This window comes from Salvelinus alpinus, chromosome 11 (genome assembly GCF_045679555.1).
Source record: "Salvelinus alpinus chromosome 11, SLU_Salpinus.1, whole genome shotgun sequence".
NCBI lineage: Eukaryota > Metazoa > Chordata > Actinopteri > Salmoniformes > Salmonidae > Salvelinus > Salvelinus alpinus.
Window position 1 is genome coordinate 23,916,158 of NC_092096.1, and position 19,081 is coordinate 23,935,238.

The following is a 19,081-nucleotide window of genomic DNA, read 5'->3' on the forward strand; positions in this document are numbered from 1 at the left end:
CTGAGGTGAGGTAGGAACAGTGGAGGAGAGGTACTGTATGTGTCTGAGGTGAGGTAGGAACAGTGGAGGAGAGGTACTGTATGTGTCTGAGGTGAGGTAGGAACAGTGGAGGAGAGGTACTGTATGGGGCTGAGGTGAGGTAGGAACAGGGGAGGAGAGGTACTGTATGGGTCTGAGGTGAGGTAGGAACAGTGGAGGAGAGGTACTGTATGTGTCTGTGTCTCCATCACTAATAAGCAAACAAACCATCAAGCAAGAAGAAGAGAAGTTTCACTTGAATCCTGGGCTTTTCTATCCTAGCTCTTTAGCTTTAGACCGAGTGAGTACGACGGGTGTTTTGGGAGAGAGTGAACTGCTAGAAAATTGTTTTTGATTAGTCTCTATCCTCACTTCCCTCTCTCTCCGCATCTCATTGTGGAAACCCTAATAAAGCAAACCGTTAAGCACACCCTCTCCTCAGCCTCCTCTCTTCTCCCTCTCCTCAGCCTCCTCTCTTCTCCCTCTCCTCATTCTCCTCTGTTCTCCATCTCCTCAGCCTCCTCTGTTCTCTCTCTCCTCAGCCTCCTCTGTTCTCCTTCTCCTCATTCTCCTCTGTTCTCCCTCTCCTCAGCCTCCTCTGTTCACCCTCTCCTCAGCCTCCTCTGTTCACCCTCTCCTCAGCCTCCTCTGTTCACCCTCTCCTCAGCCTCCTCTGTTCTCCCTCTCAACAGCCTCCTCTGTTCATCATCTCCTCAGCCTCCTCTGTTCACCCTCTCCTCAGCCTCCTCTGTTCTCCCTCTCCTCATTCTCCTCTCTTCTCCCTCTCCTCAGCCTCCTCTGTTCTCCATCTCCTCAGCCTCCTCTGTTCTCCCTCTCCTCAGCCTCCTCTGTTCTCTCTCTCCTCAGCCTCCTCTGTTCTCCCTCTCAACAGCCTCCTCTGTTCACCCTCTCCTCATTCTCCTCTGTTCTCCCTCTCAACAGCCTCCTCTGTTCTCCATCTCCTCAGCCTCCTCTGTTCTCCCTCTCCTCATTCTCCTCTGTTCTCCCTCTCAACAGCCTCCTCTGTTCTCCCTCTCCTCAGCCTCCTCTGTTCTCCCTCTCCTCAGCCTCCTCTGTTCTCCCTCTCAACAGCCTCCTCTGTTCTCCCTCTCTTCAGCCTCCTCTGTTCTCCCTCTCCTCAGCCTCCTCTGTTCTCCCTCTCCTCAGCCTCCTCTGTTCTCCCTCTCAACAGCCTCCTCTGTTCTCCCTCTCCTCAGCCTCCTCTGTTCTCCCTCTCAACAGCCTCCTCTGTTCTCCCTCTCAACAGCCTCCTCTGTTCTCCCTCTCCTCAGCCTCCTCTGTTCTCCCTCTCAACAGCCTCCTCTGTTCTCCCTCTCCTCAGCCTCCTCTGTTCTCCCTCTCAACAGCCTCCTCTGTTCTCCCTCTCAACAGCCTCCTCTGTTCTCCCTCTCAACAGCCTCCTCTGTTCTCCCTCTCCTCAGCCTCCTCTGTTCTCCCTCTCCTCAGCCTCCTCTGTTCTCCCTCTCCTCAGCCTCCTCTGTTCTCCCTCTCAACAGCCTCCTCTGTTCACCCTCTCCTCATTCTCCTCTGTTCACCCTCTCCTCATTCTCCTCTGTTCTCCATCTCCTCAGCCTCCTCTGTTCTCCCTACATTTACATTTACATTTAAGTCATTTAGCAGACGCTCTTATCCAGAGCGACTTACAAGTTGGTGCATTCACCTTATGATATCCAGTGGAACAACCACTTTACAATAGTGCATCTAACTCTTTTAAGGGGGGGGGGGTTAGAAGGATTACTTTATCCTATCCTAGGTATTCCTTAAAGAGGTGGTGTTTCAGGTGTTTCCGGAAGGTGGTGATTGACTCCGCTGACCTGGCGTCGTGGGGGAGTTTGTTCCACCATTGGGGTGCCAGAGCAGCGAACAGTTTTGACTGGGCTGAGCGGGAGCTGTACTTCCTCAGAGGTAGTGAGGCGAGCAGGCCAGAGGTGGATGAACGCAGTGCCCTTGTTTGGGTGTAGGGCCTGATCAGAGCCTGAAGGTACGGAGGTGCCGTTCCCCTCACAGCTCCGTAGGCAAGCACCATGGTCTTGTAGCGGATGCGAGCTTCAACTGGAAGCCAGTGGAGAGAGCGGAGGAGCGGGGTGACGTGAGAGAACTTGGGAAGGTTGAACACCAGACGGGCTGCGGCGTTCTGGATGAATTGTAGGGGTTTAATGGCACAGGCAGGGAGCCCAGCCAACAGCGAGTTGCAGTAATCCAGACGGGAGATGACAAGTGCCTGGATTAGGACCTGCGCCGCTTCCTGTGTGAGGCAGGGTCGTACTCTGCGAATGTTGTAGAGCATGAACCTACAGGAACGGGTCACCGCCTTGATGTTAGTTGAGAACGACAGGGTGTTGTCCAGGATCACGCCAATGTTCTTAGCGCTCTGGGAGGAGGACACAATGGAGTTGTCAACCGTGATGGCGAGATCATGGAACGGGCAGTCCTTCCCCGGGAGGAAGAGCAGCTCCGTCTTGCCGAGGTTCAGCTTGAGGTGGTGATCCGTCATCCACACTGATATGTCTGCCAGACATGCAGAGATGCGATTCGCCACCTGGATATCAGAAGGGGGAAAGGAGAAAATTAATTGTGTGTCGTCTGCATAGCAATGATAGGAGAGACCATGTGAGGATATGACAGAGCCAAGTGACTTGGTGTATAGCGAGAATAGGAGAGGGCCTAGAACAGAGCCCTGGGGGACACCAGTGGTGAGAGCACGTGGTGCGGAGACAGATTCTCGCCACGCCACCTGGTAGGAGCGACCTGTCAGGTAGGACGCAATCCAAGCGTGGGCCGCGCCGGAGATGCCCAACTCGGAGAGGGTGGAGAGGAGGATCTGATGGTTCACAGTATCAAAGGCAGCCGATAGGTCTAGAAGGATGAGAGCAGAGGAGAGAGAGTTAGCTTTAGCAGTGCGGAGCGCCTCCGTGACACAGAGAAGAGCAGTCTCAGTTGAATGACTAGTCTTGAAACCTGACTGATTTGGATCAAGAAGGTCATTCTGAGAGAGATAGCAGGAGAGCTGGCCAAGGACGGCACGTTCAAGAGTTTTGGAGAGAAAAGAAAGAAGGGATACTGGTCTGTAGTTGTTGACATCGGAGGGATCGAGTGTAGGTTTTTTCAGAAGGGGTGCAACTCTCGCTCTCTTGAAGGCGGAAGGGACGTAGCCAGCGGTCAAGGATGAGTTGATGAGCGAGGTGAGGTAAGGGAGAAGGTCTCCGGAAATGGTCTGGAGAAGAGAGGAGGGGATAGGGTCAAGCGGGCAGGTTGTTGGGCGGCCGGCCGTCACAAGACGCGAGATTTCATCTGGAGAGAGAGGGGAGAAAGAGGTCAAAGCACAGGGTAGGTCAAAGCACCCTCTCCTCAGCCTCCTCTGTTCTCCTTCTCCTCATTCTCCTCTGTTCTCCCTCTCCTCAGCCTCCTCTGTTCTCCTTCTCCTCATTCTCCTCTGTTCTCCCTCTCCTCAGCCTCCTCTGTTCACCCTCTCCTCAGCCTCCTCTGTTCTCCATCTCCTCAGCCTCCTCTGTTCTCCCTCTCCTCAGCCTCCTCTGTTCTCCTTCTCCTCATTCTCCTCTGTTCTCCCTCTCCTCAGCCTCCTCTGTTCACCCTCTCCTCAGCCTCCTCTGTTCACCCTCTCCTCAGCCTCCTCTGTTCTCCCTCTCAACAGCCTCCTCTGTTCTCCATCTCCTCAGCCTTCTCTGTTCATCCTCTCCTCAGCCTCCTCTGTTCTCCCTCTCCTCATTCTCCTCTCTTCTCCCTCTCCTCAGCCTCCTCTGTTCCTCATCTCCTCAGCCTCCTCTGTTCTCCCTCTCCTCAGCCTCCTCTGTTCTCCCTCTCCTCAGCCTCCTCTGTTCTCCCTCTCAACAGCCTCCTCTGTTCACCCTCTCCTCATTCTCCTCTGTTCTCCCTCTCAACAGCCTCCTCTGTTCTCCATCTCCTCAGCCTCCTATGTTCTCCCTCTCCTCATTCTCCTCTGTTCTCCCTCTCAACAGCCTCCTCTGTTCTCCCTCTCCTCAGCCTCCTCTGTTCTCCCTCTCAACAGCCTCCTCTGTTCTCCCTCTCCTCATTCTCCTCTGTTCTCCCTCTCCTCAGCCTCCTCTGTTCTCCATCTCCTCAGTCTCCTCTGTTCTCCATCTCCTCAGCCTCCTCTGTTCTCCATCTCCCTGTGCGTTCATTGCAAGCTGTTTCACTGTTTTCTCCTCCACCTCTATTGTACCCCATTGGATCAATTCCAGCTGTTTCCCCGCACGTTATTCATAACTCCCTCATTTAAGGAAATGGAGTAATCCAAAAAGCCAAGACCCAGCCTCTGCTTTTTCCCTCAGCATTCATTCACTCCGCAGAAAAAAAACAGGAAAGCAAAATATACTGGAAGAGAAGGGATATAATGACGGCACTTAAGAAAGCACTTACCTTCAGCTGAGATGAACACTTGTTTTTTTTTGGCCCCCATTTCTCTAGTTTTCTCTCCGTCTGTTTTCACAGTGTCTGTGTGTGTAACTTGTGCCCTCTAAACCTAGCCGTTCTCCACGTTTCAAGAGGTGGTCGTTGGTTCACCTGTCCTGAAGCATTGTGGCTACTGGGTTTAGGTTAGTGCTGAGGCCTTGGCTGCATTTCATTCCAGAATGGTTATCTCCCTCTCCTCTTTCCTAGTTGTTTACTCCCCTTCATGGATCTGACACGACTGGATAGGTGAAGGCAATATGGAGGAAAATAGGTAGAGTTTTAACTGACACCTACCCAGTTAGTCAATATGGAGGAAACTAGGTAGAGTTTTAACTAACACCTACCCAGTTAGTCAATATGGAGGAAACTAGGTAGAGTTTTAACTAACACCTACCCAGTTAGTCAATATGGAGGAAACTAGGTAGTTTTAACTAGCACCTACCCAGTTAGTCAATATGGAGGAAACTAGGTAGTTTTAACTAGCACCTACCCAGTTAGTCAATATGGAGGAAACTAGGTAGTTTTAACTAGCACCTACCCAGTTAGTCAATATGGAGGAAACTAGGTAGTTTTAACTAGCACCTACCCAGTTAGTCATTATGTAGGAAACTAGGTAGTTTTAACTAGCACCTACCCAGTTAGTCAATATGGAGGAAACTAGGTAGTTTTAACTAACACCTACCCAGTTAGTCATTATGTAGGAAACTAGGTAGTTTTAACTAGCACCTACCCAGTTAGTCAATATGGAGGAAACTAGGTAGAGTTTTAACACCTACCCAGTTAGTCATTATGTAGGAAACTAGGTAGTTTTAACTGACACCTACCCAGTTAGTCAATATGGAGGAAACTAGGTAGAGTTTTAACACCTACCCAGTTAGTCATTATGGAGGAAACTAGGTAGAGTTTTAACTAACACCTACCCAGTTAGTCATTATGTAGGAAACTAGGTAGTTTTAACTAACACCTACCCAGTTAGTCAATATGGAGGAAACTAGGTAGTTTTAACTAACACCTACCCAGTTAGTCATTATGTAGGAAACTAGGTAGTTTTAACTAACACCTAACCAGTTAGTCATTATGGAGGAAACTAGGTAGTTTTAACTAACACCTACCCAGTTAGTCATTATGGAGGAAACTAGGTAGTTTTAACTGACACCTACCCAGTTAGTCATTATGGAGGAAACTAGGTATAGTTTTAACACCTACCCAGTTAGTCATTATGGAGGAAACTAGGTAGTTTTAACTAACACCTACCCAGTTAGTCAATATGGAGGAAACTAGGTAGAGTTTTAACACCTACCCAGTTAGTCATTATGGAGGAAACTAGGTAGAGTTTTAACACCTACCCAGTTAGTCAATATGGAGGAAACTAGGTAGAGTTTTAACACCTACCCAGTTAGTCATTATGGAGGAAACTAGGTAGAGTTTTAACACCTACCCAGTTAGTCAATATGGAGGAAACTAGGTAGAGTTTTAACACCTACCCAGTTAGTCAATATGGAGGAAACTAGGTAGAGTTTTAACACCTACCCAGTTAGTCATTATGGAGGAAACTAGGTAGAGTTTTAACACCTACCCAGTTAGTCAATATGGAGGAAACTAGGTAGAGTTTTAACTAACACCTACCCAGTTAGTCATTATGGAGGAAACTAGGTAGTTTTAACTAGCACCTACCCAGTTAGTCAATATGGAGGAAACTAGGTAGAGTTTTAACTGACACCTACCCAGTTAGTCATTATGGAGGAAACTAGGTAGAGTTTTAACTAACACCTACCCAGTTAGTCAATATGGAGGAAACTAGGTAGAGTTTTAACTGACACCTACCCAGTTAGTCATTATGGAGGAAACTAGGTAGAGTTTTAACTAACACCTACCCAGTTATTCAATATGGAGGAAACTAGGTAGTTTTAACACCTACCCAGTTAGTCAATATGGAGGAAACTAGGTAGAGTTTTAACACCTACCCAGTTAGTCAATATGGAGGAAACTAGGTAGAGTTTTAACACCTACCCAGTTAGTCATTATGGAGGAAACTAGGTAGAGTTTTAACACCTACCCAGTTAGTCAATATGGAGGAAACTAGGTAGAGTTTTAACTGACACCTACCCAGTTAGTCAATATGGAGGAAACTAGGTAGAGTTTTAACTAACACCTACCCAGTTAGTCATTATGTAGGAAACTAGGTAGTTTTAACTGACACCTACCCAGTTAGTCAATATGGAGGAAACTAGGTAGAGTTTTAACACCTACCCAGTTAGTCAATATGGAGGAAACTAGGTAGAGTTTTAACTGACACCTACCCAGTTAGTCAATATGGAGGAAACTAGGTAGAGTTTTAACTGACACCTACCCAGTTAGTCATTATGGAGGAAACTAGGTAGAGTTTTAACTGACACCTACCCAGTTAGTCAATATGGAGGAAACTAGGTAGAGTTTTAACACCTACCCAGTTAGTCATTATGGAGGAAACTAGGTAGAGTTTTAACACCTACCCAGTTAGTCAATATGGAGGAAACTAGGTAGAGTTTTAACACCTACCCAGTTAGTCAATATGGAGGAAACTAGGTAGAGTTTTAACACCTACCCAGTTAGTCAATATGGAGGAAACTAGGTAGTTTTAACTAGCACCTACCCAGTTAGTCAATATGGAGGAAACTAGGTAGTTTTAACTAACACCTACCCAGTTAGTCATTATGGAGGAAACTAGGTAGTTGTAACACCTACCCAGTTAGTCAATATGGAGGAAACTAGGTAGTTTTACCTGACACCTACCCAGTTAGTCATTATGGAGGAAACTAGGTAGTTGTAACACCTACCCAGTTAGTCAATATGGAGGAAACTAGGTAGAGTTTTAACACCTACCCAGTTAGTCATTATGGAGGAAACTAGGTAGAGTTTTAACTAACACCTACCCAGTTAGTCAATATGGAGGAAACTAGGTAGAGTTTTAACTGACACCTACCCAGTTAGTCATTATGGAGGAAACTAGGTAGTTTTAACACCTACCCAGTTAGTCAATATGGAGGAAACTAGGTAGAGTTTTAACTGACACCTACCCAGTTAGTCATTATGGAGGAAACTAGGTAGAGTTTTAACACCTACCCAGTTAGTCAATATGGAGGAAACTAGGTAGAGTTTTAACACCTACCCAGTTAGTCAATATGGAGGAAACTAGGTAGAGTTTTAACTAACACCTACCCAGTTAGTCATTATGGAGGAAACTAGGTAGTTTTAACTAGCACCTACCCAGTTAGTCAATATGGAGGAAACTAGGTAGTTTTAACTAACACCTACCCAGTTAGTCATTATGGAGGAAACTAGGTAGAGTTTTAACACCTACCCAGTTAGTCAATATGGAGGAAACTAGGTAGAGTTTTAACTGACACCTACCCAGTTAGTCAATATGGAGGAAACTAGGTAGAGTTTTAACTAACACCTACCCAGTTAGTCAATATGGAGGAAACTAGGTAGAGTTTTAACTAACACCTACCCAGTTAGTCAATATGGAGGAAACTAGGTAGAGTTTTAACTGACACCTACCCAGTTAGTCAATATGGAGGAAACTAGGTAGAGTTTTAACTAACACCTACCCAGTTAGTCAATATGGAGGAAACTAGGTAGAGTTTTAACTGACACCTACCCAGTTAGTCATTATGGAGGAAACTAGGTAGAGTTTTAACTGACACCTACCCAGTTAGTCAATATGGAGGAAACTAGGTAGAGTTTTAACTAACACCTACCCAGTTAGTCAATATGGAGGAAACTAGGTAGAGTTTTAACACCTACCCAGTTAGTCAATATGGAGGAAACTAGGTAGTTTTAACTGACACCTACCCAGTTAGTCATTATGGAGGAAACTAGGTAGAGTTTTAACACCTACCCAGTTAGTCATTATGGAGGAAACTAGGTAGTTTTAACACCTACCCAGTTAGTCATTATGGAGGAAACTAGGTAGTTTTAACACCTACCCAGTTAGTCATTATGGAGGAAACTAGGTAGTTTTAACTAAGACCTAACCAGTTAGTCATTATGGAGGAAACTAGGTAGTTTTAACACCTGCCCAGTTAGTCATTATGGAGGAAACTAGGTAGTTTTAACTAACACCTACCCAGTTAGTCATTATGGAGGAAACTAGGTAGTTTTAACTGACACCTAACCAGTTAGTCATTATGGAGGAAACTAGGTAGAGTTTTAACTAACACCTACCCAGTTAGTCAATATGGAGGAAACTAGGTAGAGTTTTAACTAACACCTACCCAGTTAGTCAATATGGAGGAAACTAGGTAGAGTTTTAACTGACACCTACCCAGTTAGTCAATATGGAGGAAACTAGGTAGAGTTTTAACACCTACCCAGTTAGTCAATATGGAGGAAACTAGGTAGAGTTTTAACACCTACCCATTTAGTCATTATGGAGGAAACTAGGTAGAGTTTTAACACCTACCCAGTTAGTCAATATGTAGGAAACTAGGTAGTTTTAACTGACACCTACCCAGTTAGTCATTATGTAGGAAACTAGGTAGAGTTTTAACTGACACCTACCCAGTTAGTCATTATGGAGGAAACTAGGTAGTTTTAACACCTACCCAGTTAGTCAATATGTAGGAAACTAGGTAGTTTTAACTGACACCTACCCAGTTAGTCATTATGGAGGAAACTAGGTAGAGTTTTAACACCTACCCAGTTAGTCATTATGTAGGAAACTAGGTAGTTTTAACTGACACCTACCCAGTTAGTCATTATGGAGGAAACTAGGTAGAGTTTTAACTAACACCTACCCAGTTAGTCAATATGGAGGAAACTAGGTAGAGTTTTAACTGACACCTACCCAGTTAGTCAATATGGAGGAAACTAGGTAGAGTTTTAACACCTACCCAGTTAGTCAATATGGAGGAAACTAGGTAGAGTTTTAACTGACACCTACCCAGTTAGTCATTATGGAGGAAACTAGGTAGTTTTAACTGACACCTACCCAGTTAGTCAATATGGAGGAAACTAGGTAGAGTTTTAACTGACACCTACCCAGTTAGTCAATATGGAGGAAACTAGGTAGTTTTAACTGACACCTACCCAGTTAGTCAATATGGAGGAAACTAGGTAGTTTTAACTAACACCTACCCAGTTAGTCAATATGGAGGAAACTAGGTAGTTTTAACACCTACCCAGTTAGTCTCTGATCTGTTAAGGGGAGTGAACAAGGGCAAAAGCGAGTGGACACATTTTTGGGACGCTATGCAACACCAGGGATAGTCAGACGTTTAGTCAGACAGCCAATCAGGTGTTAAACACAGAGGCAGGACATTTGGGACAACACTTGCCATAGACCATGAAAAAACAGACACACCTCTGCTTTAAACATAAACATGCCACGATGCTTGCGTAGACACACACACACACACACACACACACACACACACACACACACACACACACACACACACACACACAATCCATTGATGTTGTATCATTTAAAAGATAGACTAAGTGTTATTCTGTCAGAGATGTTGGGTCAGGCCTTGGCTCCCATCGTGTGCTGAATCTCATCTGACTCCAGTATAAGACAACGCAGTGCAACTTGTTTTCAACCCCACCTTCTCCATATCCTTTTTACTTTAGTGTGTGTATGTACGTGTGTTTGTGCACACACGCAAGTTCAAGCCGAGGCCCGTTGCTATGGAAACCCCTATAGAAGTAGTGTAGCAAGGTGTTCTTTCTTGCATAATGAGCAACACATAGATGGTGCTGTTCAGTAGACAATGCCCAGCGTATTGCACAGCTTCTCTAAAGGGTTCCTGTAAAACATCCTCAGTGTGCAGTCCTGTGATTTGAATACAGAATACAGATCTCCTGTGCTTTGTCTCTTCTTCTAATCTAATAGTAGAGGAATTTGGTTGACATGGTGACATGGGGACAGTAAGATAGCTACCCAGATGGTGTCACAGACATATTGGATTGTCATATTGAAGATCTGTTGGTGTTTATCCTGGTTAGACTTGCAACATTCTGATAACTTTCCCCCAATCCCCAGGTTGTCTAGAAATCCGGGTTGGAAGCCTGGGAATGTTGCTACCCTGGTACATACAGTATGTCTGATGATGCAACTAGCTATGTTTTGGACTTTGGCTGATCATATAGACAGTTTATTTCATATAGCCAGTGTGTGTGTGTGTGTGTGTGTGTGTGTGTGTGTGTGTGTGTGTGTGTGTGTGTGTGTGTGTGTGTGTGTGTGTGTGTGTGTGTGTGTGTGTGTGTGTGTGTGTGTGTGTGATGACCTGGCACAGTCACTTAGCGTAATGGTTCCCGTGAAGACACTACAGGCGACAATAAATAACATTCTCCTGGGTGAGTTAGGGTCCCAGCTAGCCCACCTCACACTGCATGCTAAACACACACACACACACACACACACACACACACACACACACACACACACACACACACACACACACACACACACACATTCTCTTTCACTCAACACACACATATGTATTAACACACAGACTCATTCACACTTAAACACATACACACACACACCCTGAATGACCGCTTGACCGCAGTGCGTGATCCCTCCTCGCTCCGGAGCCCCTCTCTCTGCCGTCCATCACCTGGGTGTCCGTGTGTTCCATCCTTCTGGGAAATAAGGAGCAGGATTTCAGGGAATTGAGAAGATCTATTAGAATGGCCTGCTGTGTGAGATAATGAGGCGAATGGGGCTCTCTCTCTCCTTCTCTGCTCTGTAAAACCAGAGATTCATCACATCGAACGAGGAATGAGGGAAGAGAACAGGTGAAAGGTCAGAACCTGGTGGGGGGGCTGTGTGAGTGTGAGTGTGTGTGTGTGTGTGTGTGTGTGTGTGTGTGTGTGTGTGTGTGTGTGTGTGTGTGTGTGTGTGTGTGTGTGTGTGTGTGTGTGTGTGTGTGTGTGTGTGTGTAAGATGTGTGATGTGCATGTGTGTGTGTGCCTGTCCCTAACCATTCATAACATACACTCTCCCTGTCTGCCTGTCCCTAACATACTCCCTCCCTCCCTCTCTGTCTGTCCCTAACCATTCATAACATACACCCACCCTGTCTGTCTGTCCCTAACCATTCATAACATACACCCACCCTGTCTGTCTGTCCCTAACATACTCCCTCCCTCCCTGTCTGTCTGTCCATAACATACTCCCTCCCTCCCTGTCTGTCCCTAACATACTCCCTCCCTCCCTGTCTGTCTGTCCCTAACATACTCCCTCCCTCCCTGTCTGTCTGTCCCTAACCATTCATAACATACACCCACCCTGTCTGTCTGTCCCTAACATACTCCCTCCCTACACCCACCCTGTCTGTCTGTCCCTAACATACTCCCTCCCTCCCTGTCTGTCTGTCCATAACATACTCCCTCCCTCCCTGTCTGTCCCTAACATACTCCCTCCCTCCCTGTCTGTCTGTCCCTAACATACTCCCTCCCTCCCTGTCTGTCTGTCCCTAACATACTCCCTCCCACCCTGTCTGTCTGTCCCTAACATACTCCCTCCCTCCCTGTCTGTCTGTCCATAACATACTCCATTCCTGTCTGCCTGTCCCTAACCATTCATAACATACTCCCTGTCTGTCTGTCTGTCTCTAAACGTTCATAACATCCTCCCTCCCTGTCTACCAGTCTAGTGATGGACTACCAACCAAACACCCTCCATCCATCTCTCTTTCTCACATCCTTCATTTTCCCCCACCCAATATTTTTTTATGTAACATTCGTCTAAAGTTTAAAAAGGTAGGCGAAGATCCCATGTCTCTCCCGAACTCACTCAGTCATTCACTCACTCTTCATTCCACACAGTACCTCCTCTGGTGTATACGTACCGTTCAGATCCGGCACGGGGTTTAACCCAACCTTCCTCAGTAAATAAAGTCAGAAGTGTCCCCACATCCCTGAAAACAAAAGACCACCAGATGTGTGTGAGTCCTAGTGGAACCAGAGACTTTGACAGATGCTGCTAATTGTAGTCAGAGCCAGCTGCCTCTGTGCGACTGGGGAAGCACTCTGCCAGTACCTCCACTGTTCTTTTCAACCGCTCAGCCTAAACCAGCTACCCGGATGAGGCTCCTTTTGTCTGCCGATTGAAGTAGATTTATGAATGTTTATTAAGTTAATGAATTCTAATTGTTGCTGAGGCAGGTTGGTTAACGCCACATGTACAAAGCCTTATCTGGCCTGAGAAGACTCTAAACTGAAAGCTAATGCCTGGCTCGGTGGGCTGACGGCTTCTCTTCAGTACCTGTTGGGTCACTTTTCCTCTCTAGGCTCTAGTGTTGTATATTTCAGGTCAGAATACAGTATGCTTAGAGAGAATGCTTACATTGTTAAATACTTCTCCTCAGATATGTAGTACCTTACTACAACGAACTGCTTCACTCCTGTTCCAACAGATATATGCACTTAACCAACCACAATTAAAAGAACACTTATTGAATTTTCCCTCTTTACATTGAAAGATTGGTCCTTGTGTGGACTGGTGGAGGCTGAAGTACTCTACTAACGAGCAGGTTTGAATCAGAAATATAAATTCATGATTTAGCTTTAGCATTGAGCTGAGGTCAGAATGGTTTTGACTACTATGCATTAGCTTGTCCGTTAGTAGTCAATTATTGAATGCGAGTCAATGAGAGTAGAGAGGAGCTTTTAGACCTGCAGGCTGACAGGAGTGGTGCTGCCTTGGAGAGACCTCCTGATGGTCCACCATCAGTGGTCCAGGATCAGTTGTCTGTTCTAACTCTACACCTGTGTGTGCCTCACAATACAACTGACCTGGGATGAACGGATAAGAACAGTTTGAATTGCTGTTCGAATATCAACCCTCTTCCCTTCCTTAACGTAATCACTCTAACACTGAGGTGAAACCCTAGCAAGGAAGAAAGGATGCATTTGAAAGGAATTCAAACTGGGCCTTAGTACCTGCTGCATCTTAGGGCCCTGTTCCAATACTCTTCAAATGTATCATTCCTTTCCTCCCTTGAAGTAATTTCAGAAGGAAGGAAGGAGGCATTATGAGTAATCTAACGGGGCCAATGTTTGGGCTGTGTATCACAGCTTCTTCACCTGTTGTCCCACCAGCCGTCCTCACCACATCCTCTATCTCTGCTGCCCTCTGCAGGCTGCTGCTGGAACTGCTGGAGCTGCTGTTTGACAAGTTCAACGCGGTGGCTGCGGCCCACAGTGTGGTGCTGGCCCACCTGCAGCAGATCGTGGTGTCCCCCAACGGAGCCCAGGAGGGCATCAAGCTCTATGAACAAGCCGACGTCTCTGCTAAGATCCAGACCGTGCTCCAGGTCAGTTCAAGTTTAAAATGTTTTGAATCCATCACAGTCCCGAATCCCTGCAACACACACACACACACACACACACACACACACACACACACACACACACACACACACACACACACACACACACACACAAATAAAAAATATCAACAAAGATCCATCTGCCGTTCTGTGTATCCATAAAGATTCACGGATGATTTGGCAGCAGATGATTTGCACACGTGGTTAAACCTTTAGACTGTGAAAGCATAGATTAGGCTTCCATGAGCAAGAATGATCCCACATGATGCAACTAGGAGAGACAAGACTCACTGTTCTGACATGAACTACAATGACAAGAACAGATATAGCTTTACCTTTAGTGACAAATCTTTACTAATGCTGATTGACTATTTACTGTACACGTTCATTGTAGAAATCAATCTGGTTCTTCATATGCGGGCCGGGGGGTGTGTGACTGTGACAGCATGTCGTATCCATAGCAGGAGGGATGTAGGCTAATTCCTTGAGAGAATGCTGTACACTCTGTGTGTGTTGTGCATCCATCTATGAATGTTTCACCCAACACTCGTTTGTGCAGCCAGTCAATGTCTATACACAAACGTGTGCACGGACCACGCTGGCACGCGCAAGTACACACAGTTGTATAAAAAAAAACACATTGAAACACACACACACACACACACACACACACACACACACACACACACACACACACACACACACACACACACACACACACAAATATTTAAACACACACAAGCACACACAAAAACTATCTCCCATAGTCTAGTCAGTGAGTGCTGGGGGTGCCTGACTTACATGGGCATTCCTCAGGGATCTGTCATAGGTTACTTCCAAACAGCTGCTCATCTCCTCAGCCAATCAGACGGGAGCAGAGAGCAAACACAGTGCAGCCGACACGCACCAATTAAAGGACTGCAATTAAACCAGGCAATCAGGGGAAGTGTCTTTTCCTGTGTGTGTCACAACTAAAATCAACCCCACTGTATTATTTGTATTTTTTTCTATTCCTAATCTGACACGATGATGAAATCCATAGCGCTTGATTTCTTCCATCGCGTTCTAAGACATAAGCATGTGTGTAGGTGGACACATTTCAGAGTGTAGTGAAGTGTTGAAACGAGGGGAAGGATGAGAACGGAACACAGGTCTGATGATGAAACGGAGGAGCCAGAGGGGACGCTGGCTCGGGAACAGCCAGTTACACTGGGGAAGCGTTCCAGTAACGTGTAGCTAGCTTTCCCCTGTGGAGAGAGTCATTGTGAGGTGTAGCTCCAGGGTATTATCCCGTCACACATGTGAGTGATGGCTGGGCTCCAGCTTGAGCTCTGAGCATTAAAGAGCCTACAGTCAAACTACAGATGGAGGAGTGAGGATCCACATCATGGTTCTAGGACTGGTTTTCTAGATATGGTCTCTGACTGCTCACTCCAGACCAGTCTGCTGCCATGTAGCTTGGTCTGTATGGATTAGGCTTCCAGTGACACAAACCCATATAGCCTTACCTTTAGTGACCACAATCTTTACTAATGTGGATTGACTATTTACTGTACACGTTCATTGTAAAAATCAATCTGGTTTCTTTATATGCAGCCCAGAGCTGTGTGTAGGACTGTGAAAGCAGACACACACACACACACACACACACACACACACACACACACACACACACACACACACACGCGCACACACAGAATGTCAGTGAGTCTTGCCTTAGGTAGCATAGGTATACCCTCATAGGTAGCATCATTTAAAAAAAAAAAATATGTTTATCTTTTTTTACATTTGTTTTTTGTACAGCAGATACAAACATACACATACGAACAACAACTTAGAGACACACAAAAAGCGACTACATCTCATCTGTCCAGACCCACATGCTCCCACCCCCATCCCTAGTGCCTGGTCACACCCCCATCCCTAGTGCCTGGTCACACCCCCATCCCTAGTGCCTGGTCACACCCCCATCCCTAGTGCCTGGTCACACCCCCATCCCTAGTGCCTGGTCACACCCCCATCCCTAGTGCCTGGTCACACCCCCATCCCTAGTGCCTGGTCACACCCCCATCCCTAGTGCCTGGTCACACCCCCATCCCTAGTGCCTGGTCACACCCCCATCCCTAGTGCCTGGTCACACCCCCATCCCTAGTGCCTGGTCACACCCCCATCCCTAGTGCCTGGTCACACCCCCATCCCTAGTGCCTGGTCACACCCCCATCCCTAGTGCCTGGTCACACCCCCATCCCTAGTGCCTGCGTTATTGTTTGCCACTTGACCTTAAATTGTACCCATTAATTTCATTATTTCAATAATAAATCATGTTTCCATTGTGTTAATGATGGAGATTGATTTCCAGGTTTTTACTCTAAGTTTATTCCAGAAGAGTAATGAGAAGAGAATCGTCCAGGCCGTTGGGTGTCTGACCACACCCCATATGCCAGGTCTTGAAATACGCAGACAGACGGATTAACAAGTGTGTTTACATTGTAACACTTCTGACAGACAACTTTCTAGCTCCGCCCATAACTTTTGGAATTCATAGTGTTCCCAGAAGGCTTAATAGGATTAATGAGTCATTATTAGTTTTACACTTAAGACATGACTCTGCCGTTGTGAATTTTGTCTCTGGTATAATAAGTTCTATACCTTCGTTTATACTGGATTAAGCGTACATTTTCATTAACTGTTTCGTTAGTTTTGCTCCAACATTCCCTCCATCTTGTGCCAACATCACTCTCCTAGTCAGCATCGTGGGTGTGTTTGAATGTGTGTGTGTTTGTTTGATTGTGTGTGTATTTTTCAATGTGTTTTTTTTTTTTGCTCGTGCAGCGTGGTCCTTGCGCACGTTTGTGTATAGATAGCTGAGGAACTGCATTTCAACTGACGTATTTTCATGTTCTCAGCACTCGTTCCACAAGAATAATCTCTTCTTTGAAAAGAAAGACAAGATTGACTGGCTGCACAAACGAGTGTTGGGTGAAACACTGCCAGGATTCATAGCTGGATGCACAACACACACAGAGTGTACAGCATTCTCTCAAGGAATTAGCCTACATCCCTCCTGCTATGGATACGACATGCTGTCACAGTCACACACCCCCCGGCCCGCATATGAAGAACCAGATTGATTTCTACAATGAACGTGTACAGTAAATAGTCAATCTGCATTAGTAAAGATGTGAAACATTTTCGTCACTAAAGGTGAGGCTACATGGGTGTGTGTCATTGTAGTTGATGTCAGAACAGTGAGTCTCCTAGTTCGCATCATGTGAGGTAGACCTCCTGAGGGACACAGTGAAGAGTTGACAGCAGAGTTTGTTCCTCTTTTCTATTTTACACTCTGCTCTTTTCTTATCTCTTATTTTCTCCCTCACATCTTTTCTCTTCCTTGTTTTCGTCTCGTTCCAAGTCTCTGAGGGCTAGCGTTCTCTCCCTTTGCTTTTGAGAGGAAAGGGAGGGAGAGAGGGAGCGAGCAAGAGGGAGCGTGAGCGCGGGGGTGGGGAGCGTGAGCGCGGGGGTGGGGGGCGTGAGCGAGCGGGGGTGGGGGGCGTGAGCGAGCGGGGGTGGGGGAGCGAGCGGGAGGGAGGGAGAGGGAGGGAGAGAGCTAGAGAGAGATGGGCACAGACCGGTGGAGAGGGGTGACTGAGAGGGAGGAGAGTAAAGGGAGAGAGAGGTGCACACTGGGATTGAGTATATGGGCTTATCATCACTCCATCAGACCAGGAGTCAGACGGTGACCTTGAGCACATTTTTTCATCATATTTTCTTTTCTTTTGCGTTTTCTCTCTCTCTCTCTCTCACTCATTCTCTCTCTCATTCTCTCTCTCATTCTCTCACTTTTTTCACCCCTCAAAACCACTCAGAATGAAAAGCAGTGCCTCCGCCATGCCAACTGTTGCTAAGGCGGCCCTGAGCTAACTGCGGACGGTCGGGCAGGCAGGCCTTAGGGCTCGAAGACGCAGCTAGACTTGAATCACATTTTGTCCAAAGCCTTCTTTAGTGGAACTGAGGACAAATGCTCTGTCTTATTGAACATTGATTATCTAAGACCCAGGCCCCTTGATTGGCTCAAAATTGGTCCTTACACTAAGCTGTGATTTGGTTAGTACTGGATAAACAGAGTCGTGATTTGGCTGGGCCAACTGATTGCCTGCCAGTTTAGTCACCGGTGTTTCAGCTCTGTTTGGAGGAGAATATGAAGAGATGGGCATAGACAGATAGAGGGGTGGGAACTGTAGGGTTGGCGTTGTATACTCTCAAAGCCAGTCAGATGGATAGATGGTTGGATGGACTTTTATAAAATAGGCTAAAATCCAAATCTGACCCTTCATACTGTACAACTATGGCCATTGGCTACCTAATCACCCCCGAGCTTCCAATTGGCTCAATCACCTACCCTCTCCACGGCAACTCCACTTTACTGACTTTATTGTCCCCATGGGGACATGTTGTTCCAGTATCATGTACACGTTTAAAGTGCCGTTTAAATACAGTAGACAACAAATTGACAATACAACATTCATAACAGTTACATACCAATAAAAAGAGACTAGCCTGCTGGCCTTACTGGGTCGATAGGATCGAGCTGTTTAGGAGGGATATCACACCTGACACACATTATTGTCTAGTTCTGTTATTCCTGCTGGGGGGGGGGTACCCTATACCTGCACCCAGAGGGGAGTAGTTCAAAGTCTGGGTACAGGGGGTGGCTTGGGTCAAAAATATTTAGTGAGCCTTGCTGATGGCCCTGACCTTAAAGATCTCGTTCAGGCCTGTCTGTTTGACTCCTAGTACTTTGCTTGACGTGGTGATAATCCTTCTCAGCATGTTTCTCTGGTTGACAGTGGTCTTGCTAAACCAACAAACAATAGGAAAAGTTGAAATAGTCTCAATGAAAGATCTGTAAAACAGAGTCAGTATAGTCCAGTCAACAATTAAAGATCCCAGCTTGTTGAGAAAGTACAGTCTCTGACTCTTTTTGTAGATCAGATCTGCACATTTACTACACTGAAGCTTATTGTCCAAGAGGACAGCCAGATATGTGTATTTCTCTATGTTCTGACCTGTTTCAGAGGTAGGTGGTGTTCTCTTCCTGAAGTCTATGCACATCTCTTTGGTCTTGTTGGTATTGAGGACCAAGTGTGATTCCTCACACCACTCTACAAAGTCATCTAGGACCGGGCCATGGGGTTCCTCATCATCATGCAACAGGCTGATCAAGGCAGTGTCATCAGCAAACTAAACTAGGTGTCTGTCAGGATGGGAACTAGTACAACTATTAGTGT

The 19,081-nt window shown here is 46.2% G+C and overlaps 1 protein-coding gene across 1 annotated transcript in view; it reads left to right on the plus strand.

Moving 5' to 3' along the window:
* The window catches only part of exoc4 (exocyst complex component 4), a 298,597-nt gene that overhangs the window by 38,089 nt on the left and 241,427 nt on the right, over window positions 1–19,081 (plus strand). Inside the window, exon 7 of the mRNA XM_071332146.1 lies at window positions 13,604–13,778. Coding sequence (XP_071188247.1) covers window positions 13,604–13,778 — 175 coding nt within the window. The remainder of the gene's footprint in view (window positions 1–13,603; window positions 13,779–19,081) is intronic.